Here is a 21084-nt window from a genome sequence, read left to right as displayed (position 1 = left end):
TGGGCTTGCTTACTCCCCTCTCTTCTGTTCCCCCCCCCCCCCCTCAGCTTCTGTAGGTCTTTCCCAGCATGCTAGTTCCTTCCAGCCTTCAGGGCTTTGCACTGGCCTAGCCCTCTGTCTGGCAGTCCCTGACTAGATCTGCCCCTTCACCTCCTTTGTATTCCTATTTGACTCCACCTATTCCTCCTCCTTCTTAATTTTGTAGGATATACGTTGTATTCTTATCTGCATTCTCCCCTACTTCTCCTCATTCATCTATCCCATTCCCTTTGACCTACCTGGTGTTATATTCTGCTAAACTTTTATTTTGACTAAGGAATTACTTTATTTGAAATGTTCCTTGAATCTACTCTATTTCTGTTAATCATTTGCATACACTTGCATACCACCCAAGGTATTTACTTATGAGTTTGTAAGGTAAATCTAGCTTCCACATATAAAGGAAAACATGTATCCTTTGTTAGTCTATTTTGGTTTTTTTTGCCAGTCCTGGGGCTTGAACTCAGGGCCTGAGCACTGTGGGCTTTCTCAAGGCCAGAGCTCTACCACTTGAGCCTCAGCACCACTTCTGGCTTTTTTCTATGTATGTCGTACTAAGGAATTGAACTTGGGTCTTTGTGCATGTTAGCCTGTCAGGCTATTCTTTTGGTCTTTCTTCCTGTTGGAAGCAAGCCTCTTGTGTGCAAGTCTCATGTAAGGACTTGGTCCTCAGTGTTCAGCCCTTAATAGGGCTCAGTGACTATTTGTTGAGTGTGTGGATGACAGGGTAGATGAGATGGTGGGTTTAGAAGGCCCAGTATGCGTGAGGCCTTCTCACACGCATTCCCCCGGAAGTCCTGGGAAGAGAGGCAGGGCCCTGCATTCCGATGTAGATCTGGACCATGAGGTCTCTTGGCTGCTGGCCGATGAATACGGCTCTAGAATTACCAATGAGGGGTAGTGAAGAGGGGAAATCATGACCTAGAGGCTGGTGGCTGTCCATAGTTCTGGCTCAGAGAAAGCCATCCAGTATCAGCCCCACCTGTCTGTCTACAGGTTGGAGCAGGACAGGAGACAGGGATAAGAGGCTGGGGGAGGGGGGGCTGGAGGAGTCAATCATCTCAGCCCTGAGGCAGGAGCTTCACCTTGCTGAGGGGTGGGAAGATGATGCCTTGAGACACCCTCAGAGTCTCCCATCTCATTCCAGCCCTCACGAGTCATGAGTAAATGGAGGCTGTGTGAGGTCGTCGCCATAGCTCATGAAGTTCTGTCAAGGAAGGAATAGTCCAACAACTCAGACCTGACATTCAGGCTTTGGGCCAATGTGGAATTCTTTCTACTAAATGACCTTTGTTTATTTCCTGTGTATTGAGAATCTCCTGTGATCCCCTCTGTTCTAAGCTGTGAGGTCATCTGAGCCTCACTGCCATGTCAGAATATTCTCTGGCAGTGCTGGTGAAAGCCCACTCCATTTTGGTCTTTGGCTCATCCACAAATGAAAGCCAAACTCACTCTAGAGGTCTGTGGATCTCAGGAAAAGAAATGGGCCCGGGAGCCTTGTGAGGCTGGGAGCTGGGCTTCCTGTGGGAGGAACTCAGCAACTGTACCCCGGTTTTCTCCTCTACTGGTAAGAGGGTACTTCCTGTCACCCCCCCCTCCCCTGTCATCACTCCTTCCCTGTCTCCTCAGCCGTGTGCCAGCCACCCTGCCAAAACCGGGGTTCCTGTAGCCGGCCTCAGCTCTGCATCTGCCGCTCTGGTTTCCGGGGCCCCCGCTGTGAGGAGGTCATTCCTGATGAGGAGTTTGATCCCCAGAATTCCAGGCTGGCACCCCGACGCTCAGCAGAGGGGGTGCCCAACCTACACAGAAGCAGCACCATTAGAGACAGCCTCGTGGACAGAGCACAACCCCGGCCACCTCAGCTACCACCAGCCAGGTAAGTTTCCCCCTCAGCCTGTCCTCATAGTCCAGGCTTGGTTCTCTTTGTCTGGAGAGGAGCTGGGTGGAAAAGGCTGCTGTTTTCTTCCTGTCCCATCTCCCCATTATCCACCCCTTTCTCAGCCTTTCAGGTCAGTATGAGTTGTGGAGGTGCAGCCTGTCCCCTACAATACCAGGGGAAAGGCTCAGGAGGTGGGGTTCTACATCAGAGCTTCTTGGTTATAGTTCTGGCTTTGTATCTTCCTTAGGTAACTCTGTTTCTCTGATTTCTCCTCATCAAGTCTAAGACAAGTCTAAGACCGATACCATGGATTTGTGAGGATTAAACTAGTTAATACAAGTAAAACAGAGCCAATTTGAAGGGTCCTACCTCTAATTCTAGCTACTCAGGAGATCGCTCAAGATCAAAAGACCAACCTCTTCTCCTCAGTGAATAAAAAAAGCTGGGCATGGTGGTACATACCTAGTTCTCTAGCAACCCAGGAAGGATAAATAGGAGGATCACTGTCCAGACTGGGGTAAAAAAGCATGACCCTGTTTGAAAAATAGCTAAAAGCAAAAATGATTGGGGGGGGCTGGGAGTGTGAGGCCCCCCCTAGCATGCCTAGTGTGCACAAAGCCCTGGGTTTGATTCCTTGGTACTACATACCTAGAAAAAGCCAGAAGTGGTGCTATGGCTCAAGTGGTAGAGCGCTAGCTTTGAGAAAGCCCAGAACAGTGCCCAGTTCAAGCCCCAGGACTGGCCAAAAAAAAAAAGGATTGGGTATGTGGCTCAAGCAGCAGAGTTGTCTGCCTGGCAAGAGTGAGGCCCTGAATTCAAACTCCAGAATTAAGAGGGGAAAAGTGCCTGGAGTAGTACCTGGTACATGTTCTCTGTAGCTGTTCTTCTTCCTCCCTTTCCTCTTCCTTCTCCTCCTCCTTCTCCTCCTCTCAGTTCCTGTGTTCTCTATGAGGTTGGAAGGGCTCCTACCAGAAGCAGCCCCTTCTAGACACCTGCGATCCACTACTCCACAGAGGAAGCAAAGGGGCAGGTGGGGGGGGGCAAGAGGAGAATAAAAGTGAGTGGCCAAGGGAAATGTCGCAGAGAGCAGTGCCTAGCTTGCTTGCCCGCCAGTTTGGCTAGACTTGTTTTCTAGCTCAGGACAGGAAATCTCAATTTTTTAAAGCTGGTCTATTTCTAGGGGGCTGTGTTTTGCTTTTTTTTTTTTAAGATTGGTTTTTCCATTTGCCTCTTCTTAGGAAGTTCTTTCTGAAATGCTACAAACCTTGTCTTGCTGAACTAAGGGGAAAAATGATTTGCCCCCTCAGAGCCAAGAGAACCAAAGAGGCGGCTGGCCTACAGGTCAGGTCCCCAGCAGGGCAGGTCAAGAGTACCTGCTGAGTTGGAGGGACAGAATGGAAAGGATTTGCTCTCTGAAAGTCTCTTTTGAAAAGGCTGGAACATGCACACCAGGATTGTAGTATGGTGAAATTCCAGGGCTCTGAGCACCACAACCAAAAAAGAAGAGTAGATAGACTCAAGTCAAAGCTTAGGGAACTCCCAACTTCAAAACCAAATAACCAGGGTATACGGCCTGTATGAAACCAAGCTAAAGGACAACACAGAGGACCTGGAATTAGCTGTAAACTGGTCCCAGAGCTTGGTCCTTATTCTGGTCCCAGTTAGATTGTCTTGGTGAAAAGGTACTTGAAGGCCTATGAGAGCTTCCAGCCCAGAAGCCAATAAGGACAGATGGCCACAGTGTCTTTCCAGATGCCATTTCTCCCTACAAGTCTCTGCGTGGCTTATAGAATTCATGTGTAATACATTGACCCTTGGAAAGTCCTGCTCTGGTACCGAAGTCAGAGCCATTTAACACCTTTGCCCCATCTTCCAGCCCACTTGTTCTATGCTCTTAGTTCCTTTTTTTAAAAAAAATTATTATTTTTTTGCCAGTCCCGGGCCTTGAACTCAGGGCCTGAGCACTGTTCTTGGGCTTTCTCAAAGCTAAAGCTCTACCACTTGAGCCACAGCACCACTTTCAGCTTTTTTCTATGTATATGGTATCAAGGAATCAAATCGGGTCTTCATGCATGCTAGGCAAGCATTGTACCACTAGGCCAAACTCCCGCCCCCATGTAGTTCCTTTTGCATTAGTTATTTTATGAACAAGGGTTTCATGCTTTTGCTGAGGGTCACCCTCAGATGGAGATCTCCCTACTTTCAGCTTCTGTGTAGCTGAGATTAGAGGTGTGTGATACCACATCTTGTCTGTCCTGTAGCACTTTCCACTGGACTGACCCCTGTAATTGTGCTTGGATTGTGCTGGGCTATACCCTGGAAGGCAACAACTGTCTAGGGACTCCTATAGTGCTTGGTTTGCAGAAAGTGCTCAAGCAATATTTGGTCTCTGAGGCTTGCTGCAAAGTTCAGTTGGCCTAATAAAAGGAACTTACATGGCCTTGAATCTCACCTGTACCCGAAACTGTGCACATTGCCCCTGAGAACCACTGAGAGGGCAGAAAGCTAGTCTTTACTGATGCCCAGGCAAGTTCTCTACACTTCTGTCCTTTCCATTTCTCACCATCTTGGGTTGAGCTGTTCAGTCTCTCTCTGGACCAGAAGCTGAGACAGTTCTGCTAGTTCATGAATGTGTCTTGGTACAAAACACTGTGTAGCACACACTGTAGGCACTCAATCAATATAAATTGAATATGTAAATGAGTGACTGTAAATAAGTCTAAGCCCGTGCCTTCAATCCTCCAGCGATATTATCCTATGTATAAGAGGTACTGGAGGGCCAACATGAGTGAGGTCTCTGGCCCATGGAGGGACGTCCTCCTACACTTTGATAGGCTTCTTTGCCAGGGCTACTGTGATTTCTCAATGAACTGGAGCCTCCAGGCCGGCCCCAGTTCTCCCTGCCCTCAAGCCTCTGTGCCATGGAATCTGGGAAAGTCCGAGCTTGTCCTGCTGTAGGCCACTGTGGGTGCAGCTGTGTTTTGCTTTGAGAGGCCAAATCTTGAATGCCTGGTGGTGTCAGACATTTCCTGTGAGCCTGGCCAGGTTTCCCAGGCAGCTGCTGGCCTCTCTCCTGATGGCAACTTGGATAGGCCCTGTGTGTCCAGACAGAGGAGTGACAGGATGCAGGGGATATTGTAGGCAAAGATGTCTAGGGAAGTGAGGCATTGTGGGGTTGCAGATGGCCAGAGGCTGTTTCAGAAGAGCACTAGGCAGAAGCCAGGAGATATGTCCCAGAGGCAGATGAGAGGGAGAGGCCAGCAGAGTGACAGGCAGCAGGCAGGACACTGATGAAGTCCAGATGTGCACTGATACTAACCAGCTGCAACCTGGGCTGGCTGCAGGGGGCCATGGAGACCCCCTCCAAACCCCAGGTCCAGACTTCTTCTCTACTGGGGAAGTAACAGGTAGCAGCTGGGCAAGGGCCATGAGGGATGGGGCTGATTAGAAGAATCATGGTTCTGGGGCCGGGTGTTTGGCCTAGTGGTAGAGTGCTTGTCTAGTATGCCCGAAGACCAGGGTTCGATTCCTTGGTACCACATACATAGAAAAGCCAGAAATGGTCTGTGGCTCAAGTGGTAGAGTGCTAACCTTAAGAAAGCCCAAGGACAGTGCTTAGGCCCTGAGTTCAAGCCCTGGTACTGGCAAAAAAGAATCATGGTTCTATACAAGAATCTGTAAGCTCTGGAAAATTGCTTTAGATACATATGTACCACCATGTGAGTCTCCTGGGAACTTGTCAACATACAGCCTCTTTTACGTGGCCACAGGTGATGCTAATACTGCTGGTTTATGGACCACATTTTCATTACCAAGGGTCAGATAATCTTTGAACTTAGATAATCTCTGAATTTACCACCCACCAGCTGTGTGACATTAGTTATACATCCTAATCTCTCCCAGCCAAGAGCCTCCACCAGATAGAATTCCAGCAAGAATGAAATGAGTTTGATGTGAGTTGCCCACTCAGGATGGTGTCTGATCCAAGTTAGTGTTCTGTACCTGCTATCCATCAGAGAACAGCTTGTTTCTTTTCTTTTTTCTTTCTTTCTTTCTTCTCGCCTCCCCGCCCGACCTCGGTCATGAGGCTTAAAGTCTGGATCTGGACACTGTCTCTGAGCTCTTCAGCTCAAGGCTATTGTTCTACCCCTTGAGCCAGAGTGCCACTCCCAGTTTTTCTGGAGGTTAATTGGAGATAAGAGTCTATGGACTTTTGTGCCGGGGCTGGCTTTGAACCACAATCTGCAGATCTCAGCCTCCTGAGTAGCTAGGATTACAGGCATGAGCCACCATGCCTGGCAGGACAGCTTCTTTCTGTTGTGAAGACTTGGGTGGATGGAAAGTGGTAGCAAAAAGAATGGACACAGAGGAAATCTCTCTCCCCCCCCCCCCCCGTGTGTGTGTGCGCGCGCGCACACGCACATGCACTCATGCAGACCTGGGGAGAAGTCAGAACCCCAACTCCAGCCTCTGGGAGGTATGACTAGCCAATGCAGTAGTAACACCGATGGAGGCCTTTTAGGTGACTTGGGCTACTGTTATATCAGGATCTCTGTATCTAGTCCAGTGAGTATTCAGAGAGGTATCAGGGATGAGAGAAAACTCACACCAGGTTTCCTTCTCTGCCAGACTTGAGGCCTTAGAGACTGAGTCTGGGGCTATTTTAAGAAGGCAACAGAGGCCTTAAGAACACTGCTGAGCTGGGATGCTCAGGGGTAGGGAGTATCTGGGATATTACAGCCCTCTGGTGGTAGAGCACCAGAAATAGCTGGCTTTGGCCAGCTATTGTGTGTATGTGTGTGTGTGTAGGTCCAAGGCCTTGAATTCAGGGCCTAGGCACCCTCTTTGAGCTTCTTTTGTTTAAGGTTAGTACGCTATCACTTGAGCCACGGCTCCAGGTTTTGGTAGTTCAATTGGAGATAAGAAACTCATAGACTTTCTTTTCCTGGGTGATCTTCAATCCATATTCTTCACATCTCAGCCTCCTCAGTAGGTAGGATTATAGGCATGAGCCATCAGTGCCTGGCTACAATCTTTTCTTTACACTATCTCTTCCTCTCTTCTAGACCTTTGCTTTGTACGTGTTGCATCCGAACGCATCCATTATATTCCTTCTCTATAGCTGCTAGAACAAATTATCACAATACTAGCAGGTTCAAGCAACATGCATTCATTAGCATTTACGTCTATAGATCAGATATATGGTTCTCTCTCTGGGGGAGAGAGAACCCACCCTCGCCTATTCAGGTTGTCAGCAGACTGAAGCTCCTTGTAGACTTAAGTCTGTATTTCCGATGGGCTCCCTTGAGGGCTGTGCTTACCTGCTGTGGCAGAAGCTGCCACACTGGCCAATAGATTTTTCATACACCTGCCAGACATAGTCTTACCTCAGGGCCTTTGCACTTGACAGTCTCTTTTGCTCGAACACTGACAGTTTCCATAACAAAGTTGCACTAGTAGGTGACTTAAAACAGCAGATGCTTATTCTCTCTCAGTCCTGAAAATTAGAAGTCCAAAATCAAAGTGTGGTTGGAGGCTCTGTAGGAGGATTTGTTCTGTGGCTTTTGTGAACACGGGTGGTTCCCAGCCATCCTTGGCATACTTTGGTTTGTACTTCTGTCATCACATGGACCTTTTCCCTATATGGATGTGCCTGTCAAGCATTTGTGGGGCTTGAACTCAGGGCTTGAGCTTTCTCAAGGCTAGAGCTCTACCACTTGAACCACAGCACCACTTAGGCTTTTTCTATGTATGTGATGCCAAGGAATTGAACTCGAGTTTTTGTGCATGCTAGGCAAGCATTCTACCAGTAGGCTAAACTACCAGCGCCTGTCAACTATTCTTATACAGACTGAAAGTTGCTGAATTTGGAGTCTTCCCTCGTCTAGTATGGCCTCATCTAGACCTGCAAAAGCCATATTTCCAAATAAGGTCACGTTCACAGGTCAAGGAGTTAGGACTTGGACATTGCCTTTTGTGGAGGAAATAATTCATCCCACCTCAAAATATTCTACAATGGCTGCCTTTCTCCCTTCTTCTCTGTGGGCAGGATCCTCCCTGCCCACCTGAAACCACACCCCAAATACCCCTGTTACCATCCAGCTCTTTTTCTTTAGGACATTTTAATGTCCTACCTATTCTGTTTCTTTGATTTACTGGTTTTCTTGCCCTGGGAAATGGCCAGGCCCAGGAGAAAAGGATTTGTCTGTCTGCTGATGGTCTCCACTCAGCCCAGAATGGAACCCAGTGAATACATGTTGGGTTCTGTATGTCCATCATCTCCATGCTTCTCATAACCCCCAATGACTGCAGGCCCAGTGTACAGGATAGGCTTGGGCAGGCAAGGTGGTTTATTCCTTTTCCCTCAGGCCAGTGTGGCCTGTGCTGTATTTTTGCCTATGAAAGGATGAAGTAGGATTTAGTGTTAGAGATCCTGCTGTACACTGCATGTGATGGCTGCCTGGGCAGGGGCTGGGGATTCCCTTCTTTAGAGTAGGACCCCAGCATTGTTCAGGCCTATGTGTCCCCATGGCTTCTTGCCATCTCTGGTACTTGACCTTTAGCCTCCTGTTGTTGAGAGGTGGAAGCTTCCAGAGGAAGTTGCCTCCCTCCTCCTAGGGAAAGCTCAGGCTTTCTGTGGGGGACACAGAGACTCTGCCCCCCCCAAAACAGATGGTCTATGTAAATCTGAAGAAGGCTGAGCAACCTTGCAGTAGCCCACTGCCTCAGAAGTCACCACAGGGAAGACCCAGGCCTCCTGACCTAGGATAAAGTGTAAGAAACCCAGCATCCTTCTGATAGAAGGCTGACAGCCCACAGTGAGAGATATCAGAGAAGAGGCCAGCTAGAACACATGCCCAGCATGGAGGGCCTGCATTAGTATCTTGTGAATTACATGCTGTTCACCAGCCCTAGACACAGGTGGGGAGAGTTAGGGACAGGGTCTCCCATGGGGCCTCTGTGACCTGCTCTCTTGATTAGGTTACAGATCTAGGCTGGCAGTCAGGAGGCCATGTGGCATTGGTATAGGGGAACGCAGGCTGGTTCCTGGCTCAGGCAATGCTGAGCCCTGTGGATGGAGGTCTGGTGGTTGGAGGAAGGGCAGGAGTAAGTGTCACAAAGCATCTCAGTATAAGTGTGAGGAGGCTTCAAAGTTAGGCAGAAATTTAACCTGGCACCTTAGTGGTGAGTCTAAATGACTGGTTACAGGGATGGATGTTTGGGCTAGGATTGGGAAGGACTGGGGCTGTGGTTAGTGGTTAGGGTGACGCTTGATTTCAATAGTGGGTTGGTGGTTAGAGATTAGAGCTACAACATTAGTGTGGCATTAGAGTGAGTGGTTAGGGAAGGTTATGGTAAAGTAGAATTTAGAACTGGTGTGAGGGTGTGAGTGTGTGTGTGTGTGTGTGTGTCCTGGGGCTTCAAGTTAAGGCCAGGAAGCCATCCCTAAGCTTATATGCTTAGTGTTCTGCCACTTGAGCCACAGCCCCATTTCTGCATTTATTTTTTTTTTTGGGTGGTTAATTGGAGATAAAAGTCTCATGGACTTTCCTGCCCAGCCTGGATTCAAACAGTGATCCTCAGATCTCAGCCTAAGTAGCTAGGATTACAGGAGTGAGCTACTACTGGCCCCTTAAGAGACTATGGGCTTTTTAAAAGTGTGGTGTGGTTGTTGTTTTAACCTATGCTGTGGAGCCTTAGTGAGGAAGCCAGCTCTTTACCAACTCCACCTAACTGGGAACTTCAGAACCAGGGGGTGAGAGTAGGGGCATGAGTCAGACAGATTTCAGTTTCATCCAATTCTGTTGGTAGGATATTGTGGGTTTTTCACTTTCCTGAGTGTCAGTGCAAAATGCTGTGACTGCTAATATCGACTGCCCAGAGGCCTGGGGCCAAATAAGCAAAGAATGCAGAGGAAGTGCTGGGTCACACCACTCAGTGCTCAGCACTTGGTATCTAATAGGGTTTCTGGTCTGGATCAGAGTTCCTGGCAGGAAAGAGAGGGCTCACTTGGTGGATACACTTTAATAAAGGGCCTTTTCCAAAAGCACCGTCAGGGTGAAAGGAAAGCACAAAAGACTAGCCAGGCCAGACGTATAGTATAGGAAAGTCCTTAAGTCCCCTAGTGTAAAGAGACAAGAGGCCAGCAGTTACTTGGGACCCTTTGAGACAATCTGGGATTTGGGTTTCTTTTGCCCACCAGTTGAAGAATTAAAGAGCAGGTCGATATTTAAAGCCAACAGAGACAGCTTATTTGAAGGAAAAAAAAAGGAACAATGAGAGAAGACCCAAAGCGACTCCTTAGGGAAGGAGTCCAGGTCCTGCTATATATACGATCCCTTGACTCTGCCCCCTTAGGGTGTGTCCCTGATCCCATTGGTTGATGAGTGGACCTGTGCTGTGAGGAGTCTTGTGATTGGTTCCCCATAGTCCTCTTGCTGGGTCACCACGCCCCCTGAAAGCCTTGTGGGTTTTGCTGAGTCACCACGCCCCAGAACCCCTTGTGGATCTTGCTGAGTCATTCCCGCTCGCAGCGGTGGAGCCGTGGAGCCTGGCTTGGCCGCCATCTTCCACCCAGACAAGGAGGCCTCACTTAACTCTCGCCATCCCTGGAAAGGTGAGGGCCACGTTCAGGGCCATCCCCAGGAGTGTCTGTCACAAGGCGCCGGAGGGTGGCACCTCCCATTTCCTCTCATGCCCTCAGACTCCCCACTGGGTTTCCCCATTGGCTGGGAGTAAAGGAGCCTGGCAGGGCCCCGTGTGGGCTGGAGGGAATGGCAGCACCCACATGGAGGATTTGTCACGGCGTCTCTCGTGACAGAACTGTGCCGGTTACCACTCCACGAAGAGGTGACTGAGAGCACCAGGTTTAGGACCTCACCACAGTTGGGAAGTGAGCAGGACCAGTGCCCACCCGCTGGGCGCCCACACTGCCGAGCATGGGAGCAGATGGGATAGCAGAGTCTTTTTTTTTTTGCCAGTCCCAGGGATTGAACTCACGGCCTGAGCACTGACCTTGGGCTTTCTCAAGGCCCAGTGCTCTACTAATTGAGCCATAGCACCATTTCCAGCTTTTTCTATATTTGTGGTACCAGGAAATCGATCCCGGGTCTTAGTGCATGCTAGGCAAGCGCGCTACCACTAGGTCAAACTCCCGGCCCGATGTCCAGAATGTTTTCAGACAAATCCAGAAAGTGGTGAGGGCCTGGGGCAGCACTCTTCACAGCCATGTGTGGGGAGTTGAGGAAGCTCCAGTGTCAGTAGTTTCTGCATGTCTGCGGATTCCAGCATCTGACTTGAAAAACAATGAGTAGAGAAAAACTCATTGTACTTGACTGACTTAAATCCTCCAGGATTTTTGTCTGGATGGAATAGGTTAGGGAGCAGTGAAGCAAAAGAAAATCAAAGATGATGAAAGCTCCTTTTCAGATGCCAAAGTAGGCCTGTCAAATGAAGTGGCATATTAGAACATTACACTGTGACCTCAGCGTCTCCACTGGGGTAGGTGCATGTGTGACACAGGACCTGAGGGAGAAAGTTCTTCCAGAATTCTGATGGAGATTTTGCAAGCCCCCGGGAATTCTTTTTTGAGCTCAAGATTTTCAAGTCTATATTAGATTTCACTGTTCGTGAGGGAAGATAGATGAAGTTTCTGATTTATAGACTCCATCCATAGCTTTCCCAGTTATTCAATCTGGACATCTGCCATTGATTAGACCATTAGTCAGAAAAGCCAGGTAGAAATTGCTTCAGCAAAGTCAAGGGATGTTATGGTAACAATAATTAAAGAAGAAAATATTCTAGGCCAGGCACCAGTTGTTCATGCCTGTAATCCTAGCTATCCCAGGATACTGAGATCTAAGGATCATAGTTCAAAGCCAGCTCAGGCAGGAAAGTCCATGAAACAGTTCACTACCAAAAAAACCAAGAGTGGAGCTCTGGCTCAAGTGGTGGAGTGCTGGCCTTGAGAAAAACTGGTCAGGGATAAGGAAGGAAGGAAGAAATGAAGAGGGGGAGGGGAAGGAGAGGGAGAGAGAGAGAGAACAAGAGAACGAACGAACACACACTCATGAGCCTGTTTTCTTTTGTGGAAATCAACAAACCAACTTTCTTCCTTACCTTCCCTATCATTAAGTGCACCCACTCACCCCATTCTGGGAAGTATCTAAGAGATTTTAAATTTTGCAGGATAATTTCCTAAAAATGGATTAGAAGAAGAAAATGGGTGGCATGTATTCATTTGATGACTTATTATAAACTGGCTGTGTCTAGGACCCAGAGGGGTGGGTCTGTTTGTCTGTTTGCCATGCATCTGTCTACAGATGACATAGTAAAGATTGCTAAATGATTTCCAATAATGAAATGTGGAAACACATAGTTCCTTTGTTAGCCACATAGCTGTGGTTTTGTGTCCGTGATTCACTGTGGAAATGAGTAGCTGAAACAGGCATTCTGTAGGGGTTTTTTTTTTCCTTCTTCTTCTTTCTCCTAAAAAAATATTTATGAAAAGTATATAATTCAAAGAAGTTGAGTACTTTTTGAAGAGAAAAATCCATGCTCTTTGTAAAACAAAGATTACAAATCAAAACCCTGGAACTACTACATTCCTATTCATAACCGATCGCCCACACAGCATTTTCCTACTGGGGCCTCAGACTCTGACCCTCACTTGTCCACCACATGGACTGTCAGGGTGAGGGTTATATCAGAGCTTCTTGTGTGATCCTAGGACTATGGATGAAACGGTATTCTTACCTGTCTCCACTTAGGCCACCCTCTACTACAGTCCTTTCCTTAGGGGAAAAAATAGGTTCCACAGATATCAATGGCTCATCCTTATAATCTTAGCTATTTAGAAAGCTGATATCTGAGGATCACAAAGCCAACCCAGGCAGAAAAGTCTGTGAGATTTTTATTTCCAGTTTGCCACAAAAGGTTGAAAGTGGGGCGTGGTTCAAGTGGGAGACCACAAAAAAGTTCAGGGACAGCATCCAGATCCTAAGGTTAAGCCCTAGAACCAGAAAATAAAATTCATTTTCTCTTTTGACATTCTTGCACTAGGATTTGCACTAGGAACCTATCAAATGCTGAGGCATGTAAGGTAAGAACTATGAGATATTTATGTTTCACAGAGAAGCCTGGGTTCATTCTTAGCTGTGCCCTAAAGCAAGTGATTGAATCAAGCACCTCAGCTATTTTGTTGTTGTTGTTGTTTTAACCTTTAGGAGAATGAGCATCATTACTTTGTAGAATTGTCAGAAGCATTCTTAAGTACCTGGAACCTTCTCAGTCCTCTGTGAATGCCATCTGTAATAATCTGGCAGGCTTAGCTGCCCAACTGTTTTTGTTTTTGTAAAAATGCTTGGGGCTGGGAGTTTTGTCTAGTGATTAGAGTGCTTGTCAAACATGTACAGAGACCCGGGTTCAATTCCTTGGTACCACGTACATAAAAAAAAAAGCTGGAAGTGGTATGGCTCAAGTGGTAGAGCACTAGCCCTGAGGAAAAGCCCAAGGACAGTGCTCAGGCCCTGAGTTCAGTCCTCAGGACTGGCCAAAAAAAAAAAAAAAAAAGACATCGGCTCTTGGGGCTGGGAGTTTGGCCTAGTGGTAGAGTGCTTGCCTAGCATGCACAAAGACCCGGGTTCGATTCCTTGGTACTATATACATAGAAAAAGGCTGGAAGTGGTGCTGTGGCTCAAGTGGTAGAGCTCTAGCCTTGAGAATGCCCTAGGATAGTGCCCAGGCCCTGAGTCCAAGGCCCAGGAATGGCAAAAAAAAAAAAAAGTTAAGAGTCTAGCAGAAACAAAATATAACATTCCCAATGCATTGATAACAATAGATTAGAAAATTTGAGAAGTATATTGTCAAAATGAAGACCTCAGGTTTGTGTCCTAATTTTTATAGCTTTTGTTTGCTTGTTTATGGTGTTACAATTGGCAGAGCAAGAAGGGCAAGCTGGCTTCTTGCTTCCAGGATTGGCCAAGCCTCTGAAGAGTGTAGCCTTTAAACTCTCAGATACCTTTTTCTTACAGTGGGCTTGTCTGGGCATGCCCAGGACTAGGAACAGCTCATCTGAAGTCACAGACTGGCCTTATGAAGCCACCCAGCACCTTACCAGCTCCATTTAATTTAATACTTGGGACACTATGGCACAGTGGTTGAGAACTAGGTTGCTAAATTGTATACTAGGTCAGGCTTGCTAAGCACTGTGTGAGGGGTACGTGAGGGCCAAGATGGTGTGGTGATACGCTCATATATCAGGTTCTCTGTGGCTTTGGGAGACAACCCTCTCTCAATCCCCACAGTTCTTTCTCTTCCTATCTCTAATCTCTAGTAGTACCTGCCAGGTCCTGGTTTTCATTCCCTTAAAATGGCTTCAGCTCTCCAACCACATCCATGTTTCACTTCTTTCATAATTCAGGCAGCCGCCACCATGGCAGCTTATGCTCATAGTCTAAAAGTTGTCAATTTGGTTGCAATGATAAAAAGAACAGGTTGCACTTCACAGCCCAGCAGGCCTAAGCTTTGGGGCTGTAGTATTCATAAGACATGTAAGCCAGGCCATTACTTTCCTGCTTCATGTCTCTGGTATCTGGATTTGATTCTTAGCTCTGTTAGTTATGATCTTTGGACCTTAGGCAGCTTACCTAGCTCTTGTTTCCCCTCGATAAAGTGGATGGAAAAATACCTACTTCATAATTTTAATGATTATTAGATGAATTAGTATATGTGAAGTATAAGTATAGTGCCTAGCACATAATAAAAACTGTGTGTGTTTCTGTGCCCATCCATTCTGAGTCTTGAACTCAGAGCCTGAGTGCTATCCTGGAGGGATTTTTGTTTTGTTTTCTCAAGGCCAACATGCTACCACTTGAGCTACAGTTCTACTTCATGGCTTTTTGGTGGTTAGTTGGAGATAAGAGTCTCTTGGGGCTGAGTTAGGTGGCTCATGCCTGTAATCCTAGCTAGTCAAGAGACTGAGATCTGAGGATCGAGGTTAAAAGCCAGCCTGGGCATTAAAGTCCATGAGACTCTCATCTCTAATTAGTCACTAAAAAAAAGGGAAGTGGGGTTGTGGCTCTAGGAGTAGGGACAGACCCAGGCCCAGGGGGTAGGACAGTAGCCTTGAGTTAAAGAGCTCAAGGATAGTACCCAGGCCCAGAGTTCAAGCCCCATTACTGAAAAAAAAAATTCTCATGGACTTTACTGCCTTGGCTGGCTTCAAGAGCCTAAATCTCAGCCTCCTGAGTAGCTAGGATTACAGGCATGAGTTACCAGTGACTAATGAACTATGTCATCATTTACTATTATTATAATCATCCTTGTCTTCTCTTGCTTTCTCTTTAACAAGGCAAGCCTCATTATCCCCTGAACATTATTATCAGCATAGTTTTGTTTTGCCCTGGTACTAGTACTTGAGCTCAAGGCCTGAGTACTATCCTTTAAAGTTTTTGCTCAAGGCTGGCATTCTACCACTTGAGCCAAAGTTCCAATTCTGACATTTTGATAGCTAATTAAAGGTCAGAGTCTCACAGACTTTCTTAACTGGAACTTAGATCCTTAGTCTCAGCCTTCTGAGGTCTATCTAGGATTACAGGCATGAACCAACAGTGCCTGGCTACCCAGCTGTCAGCATAGTTTTGAATTTGCTCCTTAGAGTAAAGGTTTTTTACTGTCCTCATCCCATCCTCTAGCTCACATCTCCTAAGTGAAGCCTTCTCTAACTATCCATTCCCAAGGCTGCTTCTGCCTAAGAAGCCTGGAGCATGTGAGCTGGGCAGCTCTTAGTCCTACAGTCTCCAAGCTTTTCCTCTCTGCTATGAAAGGTTCACATGCAGGACCTTGGCCCTAGGCTGCTGTGTCTGAGTGTGTATGTGGGACTCCCTGCACCAAAGCTCCTGGTTGGGATGAATGAGGTTAAATCTAACTTGTGTTCTGGTCCTCTTCTTGGCATAATGCTTGTAATCAGACTGAAGGTGATGTCATTGGCCACTCTGAGGGCCCCATTTCTAATTCATACAAAGGCAACAGGTGTGCTAGATCTCCCCTGAGTGAATTGTAAGCTCTTGGTGGATAGGTGAGATGCCGTTTCCATGATGCCTGAATGCACCTTGGTAGTGACTGAATGATGAATTCATGAAATTTAGTTTTCTTATGTGCTGACAAAACTTCCCAGGACCTTGTAGCCAAAGACTTCAGACTGCTTCCTATTAACTGCAGCCAGGCTGGGGAGATGATTCCATGGAAGTAGGAGAGCTAGGAAAAATAATGGAAAAGTTTGAAGTTCAGTGTGACCAGTATTGGGTGCTTAGTACTATGGTGACTCCATCAAGAATATTAAAAAAGGTAAGACCTAGACTCTTCCCCTCCTGGGATCCATGACCTTGACCTTGCTGGGCCCAGAAAGAGACAGAGAACTCTTGGAAAGTTTCCTCTTTGTAGGAGAGACAGGGCTATTGCCCCAGGAATTTAATACTTGGGAGAACTAAATACAAATGAGAGATGCTGCCTAAGCCCTAGATAGCCTCCCAGGGATTGTTTTTCTTCTTCCCTCTGCCCTTGGTGTGCCCCAGGTATGAGTAATTCTTGGACATCTTGAACTAATTGTTCTGCCCAGCTCCCTTGCTAAGCCAGGAGAAAACAAAGATAACACAGCATGTGGGGGTGCTTGGAAGGCTGTTGGTGGGAAACACTGGCAGTTGACAGCAGGAGGATAGAGAGGGATGAAACTTGAGTGTGGACCCTTTGGCAATTGAGGAAGCATCTACTTCAGTATTGCTCATAAAGCAAGGGCAAAGCCTCTAGGTGGGGATCTAGACCCTCCCTTTGTCACTTATTTACCTGCCTGGAAAAGAGGTGTGTTCTTTGCCTAGCTGGCTGGGAAGCAGAATAGTCTCATTCTGGGCAGGAGAGACTCTCCCAAGTTCTCCTCCCTTGTAATTCTTCCATCCTGGAAGGATCCTAGGGTCCTCTTAGCAACCCAGAGGGACAGGCATCCAGTACTCTTATATCTAGGTATGGCCAAGGAAGAAGCTAGAGGCCTAGAGCCTCAAAACAAGGAATGTGACCCACAGTCAACCAGGTGGGGTTGAGTGGAGGCCTTGAGCTAACCAATGAGGCTGAAAGATTGGGTAGGTAGACACACATAGCTAGACACAGGTACAGCAACAAGGGTGATCTGAGACACCTGGGAGAGGATTGGCTCTCAGCTCTTCTAGCTGGACAGCAGAGCATAGATGATGTCACATCACTGTACCAGGCAATGGAAAGGTACTTGTTCTCACCAGGCACTGCCCTCTGAGCATACTGCCCCCAGGTGTCTTTCTATCTTTGGTTCCTGGGGATGTAGCAGCCCAGAACTACTCAGTCCTGGCCTAGCTTGGACATGAGGCTTGCCTGGCCAGCCAGAAGAGAAGGGGAAATGCTCTGCTGGGGCTGAGCTAGCTCTTTGCCTTGCTTTGCACCTAAGTCCTCAGAAACTGAGCCACTAAGGAAGCATCAAAACAAGTTAACCTGCAGCAAGAATGGGCCTTTAGTTCACAGGAAGACACGACTACCTCCACCTGAGCCAGGAGAACTTGGGCTCTAGGAATTCCTCTGAGTTCTAGGCTCCCTTCTCTGTTGAGTCTCCTTTTCCTTTCAGCTTCTATAGCTGCTAGTTCCCAATCACGCACACAGCCTCTTTCTTTATTTGCTCCTAAGACTCCCTGGTCCTCAGTCCTCCAAACCTTCTTTATTCATATATATATATATATATATATATATATATGTATATATTTTAAAGTAGTTAGGTATCCAAGCACCTGGAAGTCATAAAGAATACATGGACCATCAATGCAGTTAATTCCATGATTAGAATTAGCTGGGCACAGTTTTATTAGCAGAAACTATGACGATCGTCTACATATGTAAAAGAAAAGGAAAAATACCACCCTGGCTCTGGGCACATACACGTGCCCATGAAAAGAGCAAACTGTTGAGTGACATGTGGTGGGCTGTTGCCACATTTTTCCATTAATAATATTTTATTGCTTGTTCATTTGTTTAATCATGCACTAGTAGACAAGTGGTAGCAAGCGCCAAAGGTTGGAGAAAGATTTATAGGACTAAAACTTAAAACCAAGACCGTGATGTTTATTAAGAAAAATTTCCCCCTTAATCAAGGGGTGTTCGCAGAGTTCCGGCTTCAGCCTATACAGGAGCTTCCTAGTCTGGGCTGGGTCTGCATTTGCTCCCTGAGTGGCATCAGGCCTCTCCTTTAACTCAGATCTCCCCTTTAACTCTGTAGGACAGAGTTAGGACAGCTCCCACCACAGTGGACAGTCTGGAACTCTTTCTTGAGATTGACTCCTAGATGTTTCTATCCTAAGGTTCATCTTGAGGTACAGAACACTCATCATATCCCAAAACCAAGCCCACCATTCATTTCTTGGATCTCTCACTGGGGTCCTGGAATACGTCCACCCACTTGTCCAAGCCATTGCTGGGAATAATCTGTCTTCAGTATCCCTGAACCCACATCTTCTTCTTGGACCCACTTTTGGTCACTGCTTGCCCAGACCACAGCCAAAGCCTTCTTTCTGGCTTGCAGCCCTCTGCTCACTACTGTCTTCTTCATAATTATCTTCCAGAATAGTTATCATTTAGGAAAGTTTGTCCCATTCTTCCTAACCCTGAGACCACAAGTGTCTCAGTGCTAATATTGGCTCCTTCCGGGCCCCTCACCTTTGCTGAGCCCTGCTCCTTTTATGTGGCTTCCATTGTGTCAGGGGAGACAGATGGCAAGTTCTTGGCCTCACTGAAGAAAGAATTCAGGGGTTGACACACAAAGGATTCTTTAACAGAGCAGATTTATTTAAGCAAAAGCAAGATTTTATTAAAGCAGAAATGACCATAAAGCAACAGTACTTTCCCAAAAGGAGACTGAAGGCAAGCAGTTCAACCAAGCATTCAAGTGCTCTGAGATACCAGTCTTAGACACTTTTATGGGTAGAGTTTAATGATGATTGTGTTAAGGATATGCCCATAACTGTGGTGTTTTCTAAGAAATGGGAGGGCATTTCTAAGAATTGGGGAGCAAGGAGTGATTTACCTAATAAGGTATCCTCTGAGCCAAGGTGGTGATTTGTGAGGAGGTGCATGCACGAAACCATAACTATATGAGATGTAAGTGAGGCCTCTGGCTAACCTCTACAGTTTGGAAAGTTCCTGCTGGGGTCATTGCCGGGACCGCACCACGCAGTAGCCTCAATCATAATTTGCTGTTACTCCAGGGCAACGTTAAATTAGGACATTTAGCAAAATGTACCAGGATTCAGTGCTGACCATTCCTTGGTTCCTTCACAGTGTTTTTCTCTTTCCCTTGCCTACTCTCTAGCAATTGGACTGGAGATAGGAAGAGGGTTTTGCTATTTTTGGACATATCACATTCATTCATAAACACTTCTTGAATGAGTGAAGGAGAGACTGTTCCTTGGACCATGTTATTTTCCTGTTTTAAAATCTCCAGGAACCCCACTTACGCAGCCCATGCAGCACAGATATTTCCCCAATCATTTCAGGCCCCCCACCATAAAAGCCCAAACCTGTTGGGTGCTGATGGCTCATAATCCAAGCTACTGTGGAGACGGAAATCTGAGGGTCAAGATTCAAAGCCAGCCCAGAGAGAAAAGTCAAGGAGACTCTTATCTTCAATTAACCAACAAAAAACCAGATGAGGAAGCAAGGCTCAAATGGTATAGTTCCAGCATTGAGTGAAAAAAACCAAGCATAAGCATTAGGCCCTGAGTTCAAGCTCCAGTACCAGCACTGCTCCCCCCCACACGCAAATACCCAAATCTGGTGTTCTGTTATATTCCTTAGCCTCAGAATCCTCAACTGTAAAATGATAATAAACAAAATGACAAAAGTGGGTGCATTTAGGATGATGTTGACCTGGTGTAGTAAACTGGCTTCTGCACTTAGGTTTGTTCTTCAACAAGGTCTAGAACCTCCATACATTCTGTTTGTCCAACTGTTAAATGGGGATAAGTGAGTATCTTACTCTTGCATTCCTTCACATAGACCACTCTGTAATGTATGTGATTTGTATTATTGGCACAAAATCCAGCCCAGAATAACTGTTCATTAAATTGTTACACTGGCTGAACCCCCTCCCACTTCCTATTTCTTGCCTCTCCCACATAAGTAACCACTGTTATTAATTTTCCAGGGTATCCTTCCAAGGTTACTTCATGAATATGCAAATAAACACAATCCATATTGTGTTTATTCTTATTTTCTGTATGTCAAATAAACACAACATGAATCCTTATTTTCTGTATATTTACACAAAAGTTTACATGCTCGACACCAGGAGTCAGCAAGCTTCTTCTAGAAGAGGCCAGATAGTAAATATTTTTGACTTCCTGTGACAAATGGCTTCTGCAACTACTCAACTGTATGGTTGAGAGTAAAAACAGTCACAGACAATGAGCATGGTTGTGTTCCAACAAAATTTTATTTATGGAAACTTTCATTTGAATTTTATATCATTTTCTCATGTCAAGAAATATGATTTTTCTTTTGATTTTTTTCCCAACCATTAAAAAATGGTTAGAAAAGAATATGTTAGCTCATAGCCTAGATAAAAACAGGCAGTGGGTTGAGATGTAGACTGTTGTGTTTTTATATTTCGTTGTGTCTTGAAGATCATTCCTTCCTGAAATGAAGAGCTACTTCTGCTTCCAGCCACCGTTCCTCTTGTTCTGTGCTCAGATCCTAGTTTAACCAACCCTTTATTCAAGAACACTGGCTTGTTTCTATTCTGTACAAAATATTCTATTTCAAAATGATGCTGCAATGAATACTCAGTTTATGCATCAGTTTGACCACATGTCTTTGTCTTAGTTGGAGTCCCGTAGAGGTGGAATGTGGGTAGATGTGGTTAATTAGGGAAGCACTAGGGAGAAAGGCCGTAGAATATAATACTGGAGAAAGACAAGCAAGGGTGGACTTCCCAGGAAATCAAGCTTTGTGCTGATTGAATTCAGAGTTTCTGAAGTTGTTTCACCTTGATATGGGAATCTGTGGCAATTGATCTTCCCTTTTGAGATAGCCATTGGTAATATGGCTATGGTGATAGGAGGCTCTTGGCATGTGGTTCCCATTGGACAAGAGCAGGACTC

The 21084-nt window shown here is 46.3% G+C and overlaps 1 protein-coding gene across 2 annotated transcripts in view; it reads left to right on the top strand.

Annotated features, from left to right (window-relative positions):
- Positions 1–21084, top strand: part of Ltbp2 (latent transforming growth factor beta binding protein 2) — a 92878-nt gene that overhangs the window by 16255 nt on the left and 55539 nt on the right. For both annotated transcript variants that reach the window (XM_090344478.1, XM_090344477.1), the window contains exon 3: positions 1669–1915. In XM_090344478.1, the coding sequence (XP_090200604.1) occupies positions 1669–1915 (247 nt within the window). The remainder of the gene's footprint in view (positions 1–1668; positions 1916–21084) is intronic.

The sequence above is a fragment of the Megascapheus bottae genome, chromosome 14, assembly GCF_031878675.1.
Source record: "Megascapheus bottae isolate mThoBot1 chromosome 14, mThoBot2.hap1, whole genome shotgun sequence".
NCBI classification, from domain to species: Eukaryota; Metazoa; Chordata; class Mammalia; order Rodentia; family Geomyidae; genus Megascapheus; species Megascapheus bottae.
The sequence above is the reverse complement of the archived record's forward strand: the minus strand, read 5'-3'. Positions and strand labels throughout refer to the sequence as shown.